The 19,821-nt window shown below is 40.4% G+C and overlaps 1 protein-coding gene across 4 annotated transcripts in view; it reads left to right on the plus strand.

The window, feature by feature from the left end:
* Nucleotides 1-19,821, plus strand: part of PTPN11 (protein tyrosine phosphatase non-receptor type 11) — a 66,027-nt gene that overhangs the window by 14,041 nt on the left and 32,165 nt on the right. For all 4 annotated transcript variants that reach the window (XM_031948618.1, XM_031948619.1, XM_031948620.1 and 1 more), the window contains exons 2-6: nt 5,651-5,773; nt 8,323-8,517; nt 10,402-10,594; nt 11,748-11,864; nt 12,517-12,630. In XM_031948618.1, coding sequence (XP_031804478.1) covers nt 5,651-5,773; nt 8,323-8,517; nt 10,402-10,594; nt 11,748-11,864; nt 12,517-12,630 — 742 coding nt within the window. The remainder of the gene's footprint in view (nt 1-5,650; nt 5,774-8,322; nt 8,518-10,401; nt 10,595-11,747; nt 11,865-12,516; nt 12,631-19,821) is intronic.

Genomic DNA, 19,821 nt, shown 5'->3' on the forward strand with positions numbered 1-19,821 from the left:
CCCCTTGTTGGTCTTCTGGGCAAAAGTGAATTGTCTGCCTCTAAAGAGGCGGCTTTATGTGCCTGGTCTTGGAGTGTGAGTGGTCCCAGTGAAGGCGCTCTAACTGGGGACAACAAGCACTGGCTTATCTTCTTCTGCCCCAGATGCCTTGTGGGGGACTTGGAAAAACTAAGGTCTGACTGGGTTTGGACTCAGCTGGCTACCACCTGGAAATAAGGCTCTAGAAAATGGCTGGGTCACTTTTAATGGATATTAAAAATTGGATTCTCCTCCTGAACGGAGTGAGTGTCTATTTTATGTGAGCATTGCCCCTAGAGCTGAGTGTGGCATTATTTTGGTTATTAATATTGCCTCTATTGTAGTCAACCACTAAGCATTTATTGGGTGCCTGCTATTGTAAATTACTGTGAAGGATATAATAAGGCAGAAAATGTGGTCTTGAGCTGGTCTTGAAGTCCACTCGCCTCCACAGCATCTTTTGCATCTGCCTCTTTTATTCACACAATCTCTGTTCCTGATAATTAACACAGCCTTGTTAGTTATCCACAGTAGCTGCTTAAAAAGTTTGTTGGGATAATCATAACATTATATTTCTCTAGAGCTTTTATTGTTTATAAAACACTTTCCTCACAACAAACCTTTGAAGTATATTTTTACAGATGAAGAAACAAGCTTAGGGAAGAATGGAGTTCAGTGGAAAGGAGCAGGGAGATGGGGGAATAATGAGCAAAATATATATAGAAATAGGAATCATTAAATTTGGAAGGCATTGGTTCAGTCAGTAAGCATTTAAAACACTCCTATTTGTATGCCAGGCACTAGGATTGGTGATGTTTTTTACAAAGTAAAAAATACAACCAGTTCTTGCTCTTAAGGAGCTTATCTTGTATTAGAGAGGAATAACATGTAAATAGGTAAAACAATTACAAAATAAATACAAAATAGATATAATTTTGATGTAGAGGAGGCATTAACAACAAGGAGAATCAGGAAATGCCTCTTATAGGAGGAAATGGCCCTTCAGATGAACTTTGAAGGAAGCTTAAGATTCTAAGATATATAAGAAGAGTGAGAGCATTCCAGTCCTGGGGCATGGTCTGGAGTGAGAGATGGGGCGCTGTTGGGGAGAAACAGGAAGTGTGTTCCCGAGGCTGGGGGATCTATAGAGTGTAGGAGGGGGAATAGTATGAGATCAGTCTGAAAAGATAATAAAACCAGATGGTGAAGGACTGGTAAGTGACAGGCAGAGGAATTAGCATTTTGTCAATAGGGAGCTTCCTGAGCAGGGGACTGGTAAATCTGTACTCTGGGCATATCAGTTTTGCAGCTGTTTGGAGAATGGATCAGATAGGGGAGAGATGAAGGACCAGGAGATAATTAGGAGGCTATAGAAGTGAGGAGGGCCTGAACTAACCCTGAAGAGGGCAGAAAAAGAGGATGAAAATTGTAGAGATATAATTGATAGGATAAGCAGTGACTGAGCTTTTGAACTTGGGCTATTAGAAGAATGGGGGTGTTCCCCCACAAGAAAGGGGAAGGGTTTGGATATGGGAAAGAGATAATGTTGTTTGGGACACAATGGAAGTTTAAAATACCTTTGGGTTTTGTAGTTGGAGATGTCTTCTAGGCAATTAATTGGTCATGGGGTATTGAAGCTCAGAGAGAAGGCTGGACATGTAGATTTGAAGTCATCTGCATAGAGATCATAATTGAACCATGTTCACTGGTAAGTGCTTGACAGAACATAGAGAAAAGAGGGTCTGTGACAAAGGCTCACTTTCCTGGTGAGAGGGCATAGCTTAGATGATAACCTAGCAAAGGAGGAGAATCAGGGTCTTGAGAAAGCTGAGGCCTGAACATCTACCGAGTAGAGTCTCCAGGAGGAGGGCTTGATGAGGGCGAGGGCGTCATTTGTTCAGAGCGGCCAAGGATGAGGACAGAGAAATATCTCTAGGATTAGTAATTAAGAAGTTTTAGTAACCTTGGAGCAGAGTTTCTGTTGAATGTTGTTGGAATACCTAGATTGCAAGGAGTTGAGAAGAGAGAGAGAAGAGCAAGTATTTGTACTTTTTCCCCCAGGGCATCAATTGTGGAAGAAAGGGAAGAGAAATATGGGATGAGACTTAAGGTGAAGAGGAGGACAAGTGAGTTTTTCTTCCTGTTTCCTCTACTTATTCCTGGTCCATTGTATCCAAGTTCTTTAGTAGGCTTTTTCCCTTCATTTCTCAGTCATTTCTTTTCCAGATCTCTTTAATAAATTTCACCCCACCCTTCTTTTGGGGACCCCTGCTTGGAATTGTTCTGGATACATCTTTGATTTTGACAAGAAAAAAGGTGCAACTGGAATACTCTCAAGAGCGTCAAACTTTCTTTTTTTTTTTCCCAAAATTTAACTTATAGTTTTTATAATTCTTTGCCATTAGGTCCCTTTTTCATCTTCTGTGCTTTAGTTCCTGCATACTGAGTGACCTTTCTTCTACCTCCAAGAAGCATGGTATGTCTGAGAAGCCTTTTTGCCAATTCTCAATGCCATTTAGTGAGTTGGCTATCATTTTGTCTTTTTTCCTGGGACTTCTTCTGAAGAAGTGCTGTTTGCATCTTCTTGGTGTATTTCCTTAGCCTTTTTAGACTTTACCATTTAAACCTGTTTTGTTAGCTGTTTTTGTCAAATCTTTGGCATCCACTGGTTGTCTTTGCAGAGTAATCATTGGACTGCTTGCTAAAGATTTTCTACTAGAGGGGCCAAAGCAAACTGGAGAGGCCAGAAGTAGCTCTTGGGCCTAAGATCAGGTGATTGGGGCCCTGGATCAGCTCAGCTGGCAGTACTGAGCCTGGTCTGAGGGTGCCCAGGTGAAAACCACCTGCTGCTACTTGTGGGGAGAGACTGGTGCTACTTGGGTAGCTCTGCCTGAGAAGAGAGAGGGCATAGTGGCCTTGGCATTTGAATGCTTTTGAGGGTTCTTTTGTGGGGGCTTTCTGGTGCTGGCAGGACACTTCTTCCTCTTTCTCAAATCAAGTATTTTTTTTTGGTTTTTTTTTTAAGGATCTGAGACCGTCTTGCAAATCTTTTTATAGTGGGAATCTAACTTTTTTTTTTTTTTTTTTTAAATATTACATTCATTTCTGGTTCTTTGTCCTCCCTAATTAGCCATACACTGACTAGTTCTTACAGTACAAATAGTACCCCTAACCCATAGTTTTCTGCTTTATTTCCTAAGCTCTTCTTTGAAGTCCAACTAGGACATTATAATTATTAGTTAATTTTATTGTTCCTTCTGGTTATATTATTATAGTCAGTTTTGTGTATTGTTTTTGTGGTTCTTATTTGACTTGATACTGATTCACATAAGACTCCCGTGAATTTTCTTTTAATATTCCACTGCATTTGTGAACCCGAGTTTTTTTTAACTAGTCTTTTGTTAGTGGCTACCTACTTTCCTTTTTGTTCTTCATGACCACAAAAAGTACAGCTGTGAATATTTTGATGTATATGAGACCTTTCTTTTTGTCTTCGACCTTCTTAACAAGGGGATCTCTGGTTCAAAGAGTGGAGATTTTAGTCACTTTTTGAACATAATTCCAAATTGCCTTCTGCAATTTTTCAACCAGTTTATGGTTTGACTCACAGTGTATGAGTAAGTGTACCTTGTTTCCTATAGTTTCTGTAACATTGGTTATTTCCATTTGCTTTTTTATTATTGCCAGTTTGTGGGGTGTGAAGCAAAACTTAGAATTGTTTTGATTTGCATTTTTCTTTTTTAAATAGTATTTTGTTTTTCCTAATACGTGTATAGAGAGTTCTCAACATTCATTGTTGTAAAACTTTGTGTTTCAAATTTCTCTCCTGTATTTCCCTTCCATCTTCCCTCCCCCCCCCCCCCCCCCCCCCCCCCCCCCCCCCCCCCCCCCCCCCCCAAGCTGGCAATTTGATATAGGTTAAATATGTGCAATTCTTTTAAATGTATTTCCATATTTGTCACATTGTGCAAGAAAAATCAAAAGGGGGAAAGAAAAAACAAGCAAACTTCAACAAAAATGTGAAAATACTATGCTTCAATACATGTTCAGTGTCCATAATTTTCTTTCTGGATACAGATAGCATTTTCCATCCCAAGACTTTCGGAATTTACATTTTTCTTAGTAGTGATTTGGAATAATCTTTCAGCTGGGTAAGTTTATCATTCTTCTTTTGACAATTTTGCTTTCTTTGACCACTCATTCATTGGGGAGTGGCTCTTGATCTTATATTTTTGTGCTAATTTCCTATATTATCTTTGCTGTCATCCACTTGTATTTGATAGAAATATTTTTCTTGAGTCAGCAGTTTCCCTTATTAGACTAGATGCATTGATTTTTTTTTTAAATTTTCATGTAAAATCTATACATTTTATGTGATTGAAATTAGCTGTTTTATGATTCCTCTCATCCCTTCTTGGGTAAAGAGTTCTTTCTAGCTGTTCTTGTAAAAGGTTCCACATCCTTGCTGTCTTTTTTAATTTTTGTGTGGTGCTTCTTTTAAAATTCAGGTTGTCCTTTTAATATTCAGGTTGCGTGTTTATTTGAGTTTTTTGTATATGGTCCAATGGTCTAAGCTTATTTCTCCTAAACTGTTTCACTTTAACAAGTGACATTAAAGACATGCCATAGAAAGTGTGTAATTGGTAAAAAAAAGTTGGGCTAGTCATATAGTAAGGCTATGGATAGCCTGGGTGTGATACTGGTACCCATTTAACAAACAGATTTAGAGGAACTTTCACTCTGGTAGATGGCCTCTCAGGGCACAATTTATGGGAAGACATGGATGAAAATCACAAGAGGAGTTTGCATAGTTGAGTTGCTGTTCACCTTATTGGAAAGGGGATTTTATTCATACCTAGAAGATCATGGTTACTCAAAAACATGTCAGTACCAGGAATCTATCCTTAATGGACATTATACAGAGACAATCAAGGTCTATAGCACTTCAGCTATTGTATCATATTTAAATTGGGATAATGTTGGTTAAAAAAAATTCCTTAAAAGTTCACTTAGTTCATAACTCTAGGAGTCTCTTGAACTAGCATTATTATGTCTTTCTTTTACAGTAAATATTATCACAGACACTATCAATTTATCACTGAGTATAATTCAAGGCAATGAATTGAATTAATTATAACATTTGCTAATACCTACATGGTACTCTAAATGTTTGCGAATCACTTTATATAATATGTCATTTGAGCTTCTCAACAACTTTGTTAACTTTATGCTATTATCAACTCCACTTTACATGTGAGGAAACTGAAGCAGAGAAGGGTTAAGTGACTTAAATGATCCAAGTTACCAGCCAGTAAATGTCTGAGAGAGGATTTGAAATTAGGTCCTTCTAACACTTATTGCATCTGTAAATTAAGGCCAATATAAATTGGACCTAATTAGTATGCCATAGATTTATCTTTCTATTCCCTTTGTGGTATCCATGATGTAAGTTCTCTTGCTCAAAGTTTCTGACTCTAGTAGATCAATTCAAGAGGTGATGCATTTTCATGGTAGATTTTTTTGTTTATATTTTGGTCAATGACTCACTAGTCACTTAATACTCTCTGTGATAATGTAGGAAATATGGTCTAAAATCTTTTTTTTTTTTTTTTTTTTTTTATTTTCCCCTAAGATGGTTTCACCCAAATATCACTGGAGTGGAGGCAGAAAATTTACTGCTGACACGAGGTGTTGATGGCAGCTTCTTGGCCAGGCCCAGTAAGAGTAATCCAGGAGACTTCACACTTTCTGTTAGGTAAGTTGAATGGAGATCTGAATCTGGGTAAAATCTCAGGGGTCATCTAGTCTGGCACTCTTTTCTCCATGGAAACAAAGTGATTTGCCCAAGGTGATGTAAGTAGTAAGTGACAGAGCTAGGATTGAATCCAGATCCTTTCATTCCAAAGTTCTTTATTGTAATATACACCAGAAAAGTCAACTTTGAGATCCCTTTCCAGGTAGGAGGGAGTCTTGGGCACTAATAAGATCAGGCCTCAACAATTTGCTGCCTTTGATATTAAATAAAACATTCAGAAGCTTTTCTGCCTGTCTCTTTTAAAAGGGCAAGCAAGAACATTGGGCCAAAGGCCAGACTTGTGCACTCTGCTTTGGGAGGTTTGGCGATTCTGCTTCTATAGTTAAGTCCTCGCAGATTTAACAAAAGTCTGAGTGTTCCTACAATATCTCTTCTTTTCCTCTATCCCCCACTGAGATGCCCCTTCTCAAGTAAAAACCAGAAATAACTTACGTCAGTAAATGTCTATAGTGGATGAGGATACCAATCTTTGGGGGACAAAGGAAACTAATAATGAATTAAAGTTCTACAAATGAGTTCTACTGTTGCTCTCAGTCTTGTTGGAACCTGGTTTATTTAATAATAATGACAATAATATTGATAACACTAGTAATGAGGATGTTAATAGCTAGTATTTATATAGCATTTACTATGTGCCAGGCATTATTTGGCATTGACAATACTAGCTCATTTTATCCTAATAACCTTAAGAGGTAAGTGCTGTCATTTTCCTTTTCTATCATATTAGTGTATCTGATAGGTATGAGGGACCACAGCAACTCTTGATCAACTCCCAAGTTGTAGAGGGGTTGGGATGTGTGTCAGCGGAGGGGAGGACATATCTCTGTCTGTGAAATCGCAGAGCCTTGAATTGATAAGTTTTGAATGAAAAACTAGTTCTGGTTGTTTCCTTCTCCCTGGGTGGATCCCAAGGGCTAAAGTGAATGCTCATTGTACTGTTAGCTTATTTGTTGATGGCTATTTTTGAAAAGAAAGAGTCAAAAGTAAGTGAAAGATATTTGCTGGCAAGATATATTCTTGCCCAAGAAGTTATTTTTAAAATATCATTAGAGTTGGCCTTTGCCTCATTTATACTATTCTAATGATAGAAACTTTCACAAATATTTCTGGCTTATCATGAAGACTTTTAACAAGGCTTTGTGACTCCTTTGGAGGGGTTTGGTAGAATTTGGTAAGGATTTTACTTTTTTTTTTTTTTACTCTAGCCAAGGAAGAATTTACTTAGATTTTTCTTTGTTTTTTAAAAAAATTCCTGAAAGCTCAAATTTTAAAGTTACTCAATTAAGAGTCTGACATGAGAAGAGTCATGATAGATTGACTTGCATGATAGATTAACAGTTGCCTATGCAGGCTGTATTAGGTGCCTATGCAGGCTGTATTAGGCACCTAAGAATGACAATACTGTGGTAGGAATTACTGAAGAGGCCTCATCAGCAGGCTGCATCTGCAGTCAGAGTACACTCTGAGTATCCAGCTGATTACCTAGTCAGAACCCAAGAGGAGCCTCAAGAACCAGATAAGTTCATTCTGCTGTGGCCTGGCCTGGATCAAGCACCTTGGAGATAGTTTCAGCTTTGAGATTCTGGAATTTGTGAAGAGAGAGACAAGAAAAGGCATATAGGGGCATGGTCCACAATTGAATGGAGCATCTCTTCTGATGAGAGAAAAAAGGGCAAGGGGGAGACAGTGTAGGCCTGCAATTAAAATCAATTGCATTTTTAAAAATTGAAGGAGGAAAAATCCACTTGTGCGATAGTGATCCTTTCATCACAGGATCACATATTTAGAGGTGGAAGATTCCTTTGAAAAGGAAACTTAGATCTAGGGAGGTTGTGACTTCTTTAGGGCCCCCTGGATACTAAGTGTTTGAGGTGGGATTTCAAAGATTCTTCCTGACTCTTAAGCTTACTGCCCTAGCCACTGTAATGGGCAGGGATCAACAAGCTGAGGGCCAGATCTGGCCTTATGACAATTCTTAACTGACAGGCTGCATAAAAAGAGTAGGTGGTCTGGCCTTTGGCCCATGAACTTTGTGTAGCTCATTGTATTCCACTATACCATGTGGCCCAGATGACAGTGTGTATTTTGTCACTGGGTCTGTCCTCAAATCCATTCCTCATTGGTAGAACCTCCTGTTACTGGTATTTTGTTGCTCTAGCCCTAGCATGAGAAAACATTAAAACAGGTCTTTGGTGGGGCATTTTAAATGCATAATGATTTATAAAGTATAAGTTGTATTAATGTTATTGTGACCTATCCAGATTATATAATTGAATATGTATAATCATTTAATTCACTAGGTGACTGTAATTGTGACTATAGGGTTTACTTCTGACATTTATGGTGAAAGGCAGGACTGGGAGATTTTTAAGGCCTACTGCAATTCTGCAATTCTGATTTAAGGAAAAGTGAGATAAAGTCCTGTAGGTGATTCACTATAATGAACAACTCTTCTCTTGCCCTTTCCTCATTGTGTTCTTCAATTTTAGGCGGAATGGCGCTGTCACACACATCAAGATTCAGAACACTGGCGACTATTACGACCTATATGGGGGGGAGAAGTTTGCCACCCTGGCTGAGTTAGTACAGTATTATATGGAGCATCATGGACAATTGAAAGAAAAGAACGGAGACGTTATTGAGCTGAAATACCCACTGAACTGTGCAGATCCTACCTCGGAAAGGTTAGTGCAGTGAGCCCCCAGGAAGCCTTGATGCCAAGGACTTCCGTCACCCAGAGAGGCTGGGGGCAAAGATTTGGTCTAGTGCTTGCGTGGTTGCTTCTCCTGTTTTGTAGGTTTACAAAAGCTGCCATCTAACTCCAGAGGTATGTTGGCTATAAGGTCTTCAAGCCAAGGAGCCTTCATTCTAGGGCAGGCATTTCCAGAATATGCCTTTGTGTGATTGTCAGAGACCATAGGTAGAGTATGGCACTTGAGAGTTGATGTGTCTTCTAGGCATACACTCTAGGCAGGAGCACACTTGGCTAGTTGTTCAGCAGCACTGCCAACAGATGTCAGTTTAACTTCACAAGTAGAAAAAGAATGTGAAGCAGAGGGCTTGAATTTTTCATCTGTTCTGTTAAATTAAGTTCCACATGTGTATGCAGAATATTTGGCTGGGAAAGAATCCTCCTGAACTGCTGTTGGTCTATAATGTAATAACCACCCTTTAGGGCACAGTGATGGGGGTGGGGAACAAAAGGGAAACTACCACTTATGAAAGTCCCTATGGTGGTTGGGTTGGTTTTTGTATTCCCAAGACATTTTCTGATTTTCAAAAAAATTTAAGTTCTCCCAATTAGATTTGCATATTTGATGCTTTAAAATGCTGCTTTTAAGTCTTACAGCTTCATTTCTGTGCTGTATAAATTGGCTTCCCAGTTGTTTCTTCAGCTAGCCGCCACTGCCGGAATTTCAGATTATAGCTATAGCATCTAGCTGGATTAGAAGTAGTTTCTAAATTTTATTTTCTGCTTCAGACTATGTCTGGCTCATCTGATCCATTCTTCCTTCTGAAAAACAATTCAGAATCTTGTTCTCTTCGTAGGGGATCTCTATTTTTACTTTTAGCATGTGGCTTCCCTATAGGACTCCTGACAAGAAAGGAAGGTATAGTGGTAATCAAAGTTGGGACAGGATCTCTTTCCTTAAGTCAGTCCAATCTCTCACTCTGTAGCTGGGCATCTGATATTCTCTCTCCATTTGGAGGGAGCTGCAATACAGATTGGAATTTTGGAATCATTTTGAATGTTTGATTTTGATTGTAGTTGATCCTTTATCTGGAGGGGTAGAGCTCTTTCTCTGCCTCTACTGCTGTATAACTGCTTCTATTTATTAGTCTTTGAGACGGCAGTGGACTTGAAGGGTTCTCTTGCTTTAGTAGCTACTGGTGAGCAAATACAAAGTGATAACCTTTGTTTGCTTCTTAGAGATGAGTGGTCAAAGAAGAAATGGGGAAAAAATGAGAGTGCTTTCCTTTCAAAATGTTTTTATTATTATCAGCTTCATTTCTCAACATGTTCTCCTCGTCTCTATCACTTAGAGAATCATCCCATAGAACACAGAATAAAGAAGGAACAGGGAAAAAGTGGTTCTTGAGAACTAACCCACATATCAAGTCTGAAATGATTGGCAGTGTTCAACTCCCATGATCTGCAGAGGTGGAGAGTACAGTGAAGGATTTCTTTTCCAGAAGATCTCTGATGAGTTTATGGTGGTTTCTGTTGTTTCTTTTTCCTTCTCCCACCTCTACCATGTCAGTCTTCATTCAGTTTGAAGCTTCTTTAGGACAGGTTTTTTTTTTTTTTTTTTAATTCACCTCCCCAACTCAGCAGGGCTCAGATATGAGCATTTCATTGTTTGTTGATTCACATTGAATTGAAGCAATTTAATAAGCACCATTCAGCCCTAGACCACACTGCTGTTTCTCTTGCCACTTGGGAGCTGTTCCTATCTTTTTAATTATGTTGAGGGTTTCTAATGCTTTATCATAGTTTGAAGCACTTTGGGTAATAAAATGCAAAGTCATAACCGTCCTAGAATTTATTCATGTTATTTAAATTTCAGGTGGTTTCATGGGCACCTCTCTGGGAAAGAAGCAGAGAAGTTACTGACTGAAAAAGGAAAACATGGAAGCTTCCTGGTGCGGGAAAGCCAGAGCCACCCGGGGGACTTTGTTCTCTCTGTGCGCACGGGGGATGATAAAGGCGAGAGTAACGATGGCAAATCGAAAGTGACGCATGTCATGATTCGCTGTCAGGTAAAGCCCCAAGTGAATGTGTGGTTTGCCAGCAGCATCCCTGTTGCGACAAGACTGGAGCTGGTATACCAGTGGGCCATCCTTGTTGCTCTGTTAGCCCAGTGCTTCTGTGTTTGCACTTTATTGTTTATTAAAGTTGATTGATTGTTTCAAGACTCTATTAAATATTTTATTTTCAGTCCATCCCTGGCAGATTGAATCATGCGCCAGTGAATCTTCTTCCCTGCAGCATCTCTAATATGTTTATGTTTGATTGCATCTGAAGTCTGTCTCTGAGGCTCATCTGCCAAAGTTTATGGCCACAGATCCTTCTTAGGATTGTCGCAGTCTGTGTCTTGACTACATTTGCCATTTTACAATAGACTGCCTACATTAAGACTCTTTGGGGAATGGATCTGGAGGGGTTTGCTTTGTGCTAGTGAGATGGCTTCAAGAGGGAGGTCCATTTGTTTGCTTCCCCCCCCCCCCCCCAAATCAGTAATCCCAAATACTTACATTTTAAAAATATCATCTTGAATATCTTTTTGTCATTTCCTCATAGCTTTTTTTTTTTGTCTCCTAGTTAGAGAATGTTTCTGGTTATGCAGTTTTAAGTTATGCTTTTCTTTGGTTGAAAAATCAATCCTTTTTAAAAACTCATATTTGGAGAGTAAAAGGGAAATGGCAAGGAAGGACAAACAGTGAAACAGACTGGGAGAAGACTAACGTGAAAGACCACGTAGAATGAAGTGAGGCAGTACCAGGACCAGAATCTGGGGTGTCGGCCACCTCTTAGTCTTGTATCCTGCTTTTGCACTGCTTATCCCCTTCAATGACAGCCCAGAAGAAGCTACTTATGGGGGGGGACAGCTCTTTTCTAATTTCAACCCCTTAATTCTATGTTCTGTGTCCTTCTAACACTGCTTGTAACCCCTAGTTGCCTCCTGAAGAGAAGGGGATTTTTTTTTTTTTTTTTTATGGGTTTGCAAATTATTAATGTTTCTCTACAAAGCTGTTCTCTCCTTGGGGCAATCTTTATTTCCTTGCCCTGTATGTCTTCTGATAAGTGTTGCCCTAATAAGAAGCACCTTCTGGTCTTCTTTAGAAAAGGATTGATCTGTCCTAGGTTTTTGGGTGGTTGGAAATCACTGGAGACTATTATTTGTTTTGGAAGGATCTGAAATATGATGTCGGTGGAGGAGAGAAGTTTGATTCTTTAACTGACCTTGTGGAGCATTACAAGAAGAACCCCATGGTGGAAACTCTGGGTACTGTGCTACAGCTAAAGCAGGTAAGCTCCTTCCTCCTCCAACAAAAGGAGATAATACCTTCCTTTAGGGTGCACAGCTCCTGTTCTGCAAAATAGTTTACTCTAATTTTTCAATGTAGCCTACAAAGAGTTTGTTCATCGGTTTGTTCAGAGGAAGCAAACTATTTCTTATTCTTGGGAATGATCATTGTTAAAAATCCCCATGTGATTTAGTAGTAAATAGTGCCATACTTCCAGACAACTATGAAACTCACTCACAAAAATGTCACAAAATCTTAGGACTGGAGAAGGAACAATAAAGCTCTCTTGGTCCAGTGTCCACATTCTACATCAGAGCCAGGATGACCTCAAGAGCAGAGCCAAGGCTAGAATTCAGCTCTTGTCCCTTACTTTCCATTGCACCAAAAAGAATTAATTCATCAATTATGCAGGCAACCTCAGCAACTTCTACTTGTTGGTCAGCATGTCAAAAGTATGTGAAAAAGGATGTATTTTTTTGTGTAGAGCTGAAGAGTTTCTCATTTTGAAATTTTTATTGTGAATTGTAGCATATTCTAACCCTCCTTGATTCCCTGGATAACAATACTGTGAAATAGCATAGAAGACATTTTGGTGTTAATGCAGGCTTCTTTAATATTTTCTTCTTTTTATATCAAATGATCATCATGATCAGCCCCTGAATACAACTCGCATTAATGCTGCAGAGATTGAAAGCCGTGTGAGAGAATTAAGCAAATTAGCTGAGACCACGGATAAAGTTAAACAAGGTTTTTGGGAAGAATTTGAGGTAAGTTGATTCTTTTTAACACATCCATTTAGGCAGGAGAGAAATTGGTCTGATGTTAACACTTAGAATACTCAGAGCCTCTGATTTCTCTATTCAATCATTGCTATTACATAGTTTGCTGAAAGGAAGGTGCTGCTTGTAAGCTGAAAGGGTGCTTTATTCTTGGGAGAATGGATGTGGCTGTTGACATTGAAGATATAAGCCAGCTGCTTCATTTGACTATCTTAGATCAGATGACTGGCAGAAAGTGGGAGTGGGAAGGAGAGAGTCTGTCCCTTTGTATTCCAGTTTTCTGCAGGGTCTTGAGAAAAATTCTCTGAAATCAATTTTATTGCAAAGAATCAAAGAAAGAAATCTCATTGTATTGTAAAAGTTCAAAGTCATTACTTTTGATAGAGGAATCTTTGGGGGGGGGGTGTTTATGTATGTGTCCATTAGTACACTCATACACACTTGATAGAAAAAAAAGTCAGGGATGGAACTGGATGGTCTATGCCCTTTAGGGAAGGAAAGAGAACCCTTTCTGCAGATCCTCCGATGTGCTAGGCACTGTCTTGCACACTTTCTACAAATGTTATCCCATATCTGGGATAACCCTGTTAATTTTTTTCTCTTTTTTTATTATTATTATAACTTTTTATTGACAAAACACATGCGTGGGTAATTTTTCAACATTGACCCTTGCAAAACTTTGTTCCAACTTTTCCTCTCCTTCTCTCCCCCCCCCCCCCACTCTCTCCCCTAGGTGGCAGGTAGTCTAATACATGTTAGATATATTAAAGTATATGGATAACCCTGTTAATTTGAGGAAAATGAGGTAGACAAAGGTTAAATGGCTCACCCCGTGTCTCACAGTGAGGAAGTGGCTGAGGATAGATTTGCACTTAGGCCATCCTGACTTTCAGGCACAGGGGTTTTGGCTAACTATATATTAGTAGTATCATTCCTTTTCTTGTTGTGAAAACTCTCATTAAAGACTTTTTCAGAAAGTCTCCAAACATTATATGAAAGCTTAACTTGTTGTTTAAATGATCTGTTCCTTGTGATTTGATGACATTGTCCTTTAATAAAGAATTTAACAATATTTAAAGATCCAAGAGGCAGCATCTAGTGGGCAGTGTCAGCCTTACAGTTAGGAAGACCTGAATTTGAGTGCCGTGTGCCAGCAGTGACCCTGGCCTAGACCTCCTGCAGTTGTCGGATACCACGGGGGATGTTAGCCTGTGTGGCTGGAAGGAATTTCTTCAGTAGTTCATCATCTCACGGGTCCAGGCCCAGTCTCTCCTGTCCCTACCCCCCCATTAAAAAAAGATGCATGAAAGGTCAGGAGTACTGTGGGTACTCATTATTCATTTCGATCAGAGGAGTTGGAACAGGCTTGGAGGTCATCACATCTCACAGAACTGAGCATTAGCAGAGGGAAGGGTGGCCCAAGGTCACCCAGAATAAGTAGCTGGGCTTGGTCTGAACCTCTGTTTTGACTACAGACCCCAGAGCTCCTTTTCATGGTGCTAGACTACAAGGAGAGTATTTTCAGTCTTAACGTTATTGGGGAGTGACCCTTTGTTTTGAATTTGTACCTGAAATGACTTTTTATGACCATTAGTTTTCCCCTTAAGTAACTATTAACTTTGTAAAAATGAAAAAATGACCGAGAGCAGTGGCCTGAGGAGGGAAGGAAAGAAATAGAATAACCATCTCATTTCTGCCTTTTTTAGTGGGGTAGTGATCAGAGAGAGAGGAGCCCAAGCTCTCCAGAGAGCTTGTTGGAAGAAGAATCTCATTCTTGTTCGTCTTGATGGTGTCAAGATTTGGTCTTGGAGCTTGTCCTAGAAAAGGAGGGCTTGTCCTAAATGCAGTGCTGGCTTTTTCACCCTCCTGGCCTCCACACAGACCCAAGTGCTCTGTGGGCTGGCCTCAGGCAGCAAAGGGACAAGCGCCTGTTGTCTTCTGTCAGGCCGGCGCACTCCTAGCCAGCTTGGCCTGCTGCATCCAGCAGCACTGGGTCTGTGCTTTTTAAATCGTTTGCCTTTCTCTGTTCATTTACTCCCTTCCCCCTTCTAGGTGGGTGCTCTGGTCTTCATTGTTTCAGCTTGAAAGGCTGCCTCCAGGTGGGAACGAAAGAGATGGTTGGAGGGAAGATGCTGAGATAGGAAAATTGGTCCCAGAAAAGGGATGTTGTCATCTTAATGATGTTACCTTCTCTTTACCTTAGCTGTTTTGGGGAAGGTGATAAGTTGGAGATTTGTCCCCCTTTCCAGGGTGATGTGATGGTCTTTGAAAGGAGCCAGCTTTATAAAACGTTCATTCTGCCATTAACTTTGACAGCCACGGCTTGTTTGTCTCCGTGGATGACTCTTGGATCTCTGGCAAGCTCTGCTTCTGTCATGCTTGCCTTGATCCTGGCTTTTCGAAATGACTCCTCCTTTAGACATTTTGCCAGTTGAGAGGAGCTCACTTTCTGAAGTGCTTTTTTCTTCCTCACGGAAGAAAGAAATGCAAATGAGGATTTGGGGTGTGAAAAGGAGGGATGGAGGAATGTCTGGGCTTTTGTGGAGAAGGAGGCAGGGCCTGAGATGCCCCCTGCACGGGTGGATGTGCAGGCAGCTTGGGATTCTGTCACTTGGTGTTCTGGGATCCGTAGAGTATCTCGGAAAAGAACCCAGTCCTAGGCTTTAGGCTGTGTCGGAGGCCATTTGTTCCCTTGGAGGACATACTCTGCGGAGTCCTTTTGCCATATGCCGCCAGGGGGCGCTGTGGCCCAAACAGGAATGGTGACTTGCTTCCCAGGTGGGTGCCCAACTTCTTCACCCCCTCCTCCTCCACTCTTCCCCCCAGCCCCCAGGCTGGTCAGCAGGCCTTCTCTCTCCCCTTCCTTTTTACCAGAGAGCTGAATGGCAAGAGCACCGGCAACCGGAGGGGATAACACTCCCCCTTTTTTCATTTTGGATTTCTTCCCTCCTGCCCTCTTTCCTGACTTTTCCTGACTTGTTACTTATTCCCTTCTGATTAAAGGTATTCGAGGTGCCTTCAAACCTACCACATGCACTGGTACACGCAGTTCTTAGACTAATCCATGGGTTATTATGGCTTGGGTGTTTGACATTTTGGGACAACTAAAAAAAAAATTCGTTATAACTGCCAAAGCGGCTCTAAGCTGTTTGTGGGTAACCGTTATAGAAAAGCATGCTCAGATCCCTGAATGTATTTGAAGGATGCCAGTGTTTACAATGGGGAAAAGGAGCCAGAATTTTGGAATTAAATCTTCAGCTTGATCCCAGGCTCCTCTTTTGCTTGTACCCACCCTGGTCCGGACTCCATGTTGAGTGGAGGGAGCAGGGCTTTCCTGCCCCAGCCTTGGGGAAACCTCCCATTGCCAACTGAGCTGCAGGGGATCTGAGGGCTCTATCTGCTCACTGTGCATGTGCACACTGTGGGTAAAAGTCTCTTTAATGGAGATTATGATTTCCTAGTGTTCTCATTGGTGTCTCCAAAAATCCTAGTTTTATTTTGTTACTGAACCCCATCTGCTTATCCTGTGGGGATGTTTCTAAGTCCAATCTAGAGCTGTTTTTAGCTTGCCCAGGCCTGGCACCCTGCAGCCATTTTACTGACAGCTAAACAGATGTGGAATCTTCTGGTGAGTCTAGTAACTGTCTCCATTAGAAACTGGTGTCTGCCTGTAAGCCACAGCCCCTGTTAAATTCCCTTATAAGTTACTGTTAATTTTGGTGGTAATCTGTGGGTTTCCCTTTTGTGACAATGCAGTTTTATTTCAATTCCATGTAAAAGCTGTGAATAGTGCCCTTTGATCCTGCATAAATACTAGGATTTAGAGCTGGAAAGGTCCTCCCATATCTTCAGGACAGGGCTTCTTAGGGTAGTCTGAAGATTGCTTAGGGATCTCTTCCTGAATCGGGTTTTTAAATGCAGGAAATAAAATACAGAAGATTAAAGAGGTTACCAGTTGGGGTCAGCCCAGTGTAGCAGTGTATGGACTCAGGAGGACCTGAGTTCAAATTCAATCTCAGAAATTCTGGACAAGTCACTTAACTCTAGTTGCCTACAAACAAACATTTTAAAATGAACTAAAAAAGGAAATCAAATTATATTGAAATACATTTATCCAAGTACTTTTTTTTTTTTAAAGTTCATGAATTCCAGTTAAGGCCTACCTGCTCGAGTCTAAACCCCAAAGAAAGACTAGGTAACTTGCTTAAGTCCCACAGCTTGCAAGTAGCACTCAGGTTTTGAATCCAGGTCTTCAGTTTCCAAATCTGGTGATATCCTCACTATATCATAATTGTCTGTTTTTTAGTAGGAATTGTTCCCACTGACAAAGGAACAGGGCTATGATGAAAATTCCATTCTCCCCTATCCTCTTCCTAAAGAGGTCTAGTTAGTACTTATAACCTTTGGGGGAAAATAAGTAAAACAGAGCAAATTGTGGGCTTAGTCCAGGCTTCTTTAGGTAGGCAGAATTTCCACTGCCTCTGGTGGGAGAAGAGTTAGTCTTGGACAGATCCTGGCCTGAGAGAGCCCCTGGGGGCCTTGAAGGATCTTCTGGTCTCCTGATTATTTTACTTTGGATCATTTCCCCCTTTGTGTGTCCCTAGACACTACAGAGGAGGCAGCCACTTTGGGGAAAGAACAGGCTGTCCTTTCTTTTCCAGGACTATTTTTAGTAGCTTAAAGCAGCTCATCATTGTTTCGAAGAATATAAATCCTAAAAATGTTCGGTTCTTTGGTCTCTTCTCTTCTATTGGTATTTCTCTTTCATTGTCACATATACACAGGTCTCCTCTTTTTTAAAAAAATTCAAATGCTCACCTTCACTGGCCCCTGCTGTGCTGGCCTGTTTCTTGTCAGATTTTCCTAGCCAAGCTTTTTCAGATGAGTTGTCTTTACTTTCTGCCTCCTTTTTTTTTTTTTTTTGTCTTGATCCATACATACCTATCTAATGCTGAGGACATCAAAGACTTTTTTTTTATTGCCAAGTCCAGTGACTGACCTCTTCTTTGTCTTCATTTTCCTTGATCTTGGTCATATCTTGTATTACTAATCATGTTCTTGAAAGTCTTTGCTTGGGCTTCCATGTCTTAAAACCTACTCATTTCCCCCTGACCTACTTCCTTATCCCCTCTCTGCTGTACCAGAGATGGTTTTAACCTTGATCTTGTCTTCCTCTACAAATGCACCATTTTCATATTAATTAAATATTCTTATCTAATCAGTCTTTTGTCACTCTACTTCTCCCTTGAAACCCTAAACACTATTCTTTAAACTGTGTGACCTCCAATCCCTAGATTTCGCAAGTTCTTTCCCAGGCTATCATATTTGAGTGGATTTTCCTCCCTATCTTGACTTTTTGGTGAACTAGTTCATCTTCATACTGTCCTTTTGGGTTCATTGCCACCTTTTCTTGTCTCCAGTTGTGCCCTGTCGTGCCTCAGCTTTGGATTACTCCTACTCATGTGCTGCTGACCCAAAGTTGGGGGAAAAAAAATCATGAAACTGTGCTGATACATATATATCATACGACTGTTACATAGTCTCCTCTAGGTCCTCGCTGCAGCAGCTTCCTAATTGACTCCAATTTTTACTCCAATTATTCACAATCTTCATTATTCATGTGTCTTTCTTTAATTTCCCCTACACCCTAAAATAATTTTTACTTCATCAGTCCCTTATGGCTATCTCTTCTTTGTGTGGAGACTATCCTTGATCCCTTTTCTCTCATTCTATTCCTAACTTTCTACAGTCTGGCTTTAAGCCCCATCATTTAATGAAAACTCCTTTCCTTAAAGTTACCTAGTGACCTAATAATGTTCAATGTAATGGTCTTTCCCCCCCAGCTTTCTATTCAGCATCTCAAACTGGATGTGCAATCTATACCTTAGATTCAGTATGCCAAAAATTGAATTCATTCCCTCCCGCCCCTTCCTAACTTCCCTTTTCTTGTGGAATGTACTATTGTTTAGGTTCGGAAGGGTCCCCGAAAGGTTGGGGCTTGTAGATTAGTGTTGGGAGGTGTCTGAAAAGAATTTATAGGCTTGAACCCATATCCAAGTCAAGGGACAGAGTTTATTGTAATTGTAATGCCAGTTGAAGCTGGCTAAGTTCCAAAAGAATTTAGCAAAAAAACAGAAGCCAAGAAGATAATTTTATAGGAAAAGGACAGAGATGAGATGCTTCATGTCACTGTTATGCTAATTTTATGGCCCAGAGGTAGAACTGAGAAGTGGTCTCAAGAATTAGGTTACCATTGACCAGCAGATCATGTATCTGATAGTCAGCGATGTTAGAACAATGGTATTCTTAGGTTGGGGGTGAGGATCTTCGGGTCAGAGATTCTAAAGCCAGGACTTTAGAATCAGACAGATTATTTTTAGATTGGGTTTGGGAGTTCCCAGAGGTAAACTCCAAAGTCAGAAGAATTACTGACTTATTGTTACAACAGAAGCCCCTTAAGGTCAGGGGACCTCAAAATAATTGCTGTTTCCACTAGAAGCTATATTTCTTCATCACTGTCTTCCCAGTCCTCCTTTATTCACAATCTAAGCATCATCCTCAATTCCTCATTTTCTCTCACCCTCTATGTCCTATCTGTTGTCAAGTTGTTGATTATCATCACAGCAACCCCTAAATATACTCCTTTTGTTCCTCTGATGTTGCCTCTGTCCATATCATCTCAGCCCTGGACTACTTTATTTTTTTGATAGTCTGTAGCACATGGCGCTCTTTATTGAGATGCTTGCAGTGGCTGCAGCTTACACTAAAGCACTTTTCTTATATAAAAATGGGCAGGGTTTCCACTGGGACCTGACGTTGGAAATTTTAGGCATAATGTAGTCATATGTATATATCTATATATATATGGTCTGTGGGGTTGCTAATTTTCTTAATTTTAAAGTTTTCTTTAATTGTAGATAGGTAAGGCTGAGTAATGCAGCATGTATGGTGTAGTTAAGAATACAGGTTAAGTCCAGCAACCAGTGTGTGACAGAGAAAACTCAGCATCTCCCTAGATCCATAGCCTGGGAGAAGGCAGTGATAAAGATCTTTCTTTAATTCTGGAGAGACACAAAGCTGTGCAGACTAAAGACTACTTAGGGTACAGAATGAGCTTCCCCTTCCCTAGGGGGAGTAAGATGGGGGGGTGGAAAGGGACAGGGTAGGCTTTTGGCCCTC

Source organism: Sarcophilus harrisii, chromosome 1, assembly GCF_902635505.1.
Source record: "Sarcophilus harrisii chromosome 1, mSarHar1.11, whole genome shotgun sequence".
NCBI lineage: Eukaryota > Metazoa > Chordata > Mammalia > Dasyuromorphia > Dasyuridae > Sarcophilus > Sarcophilus harrisii.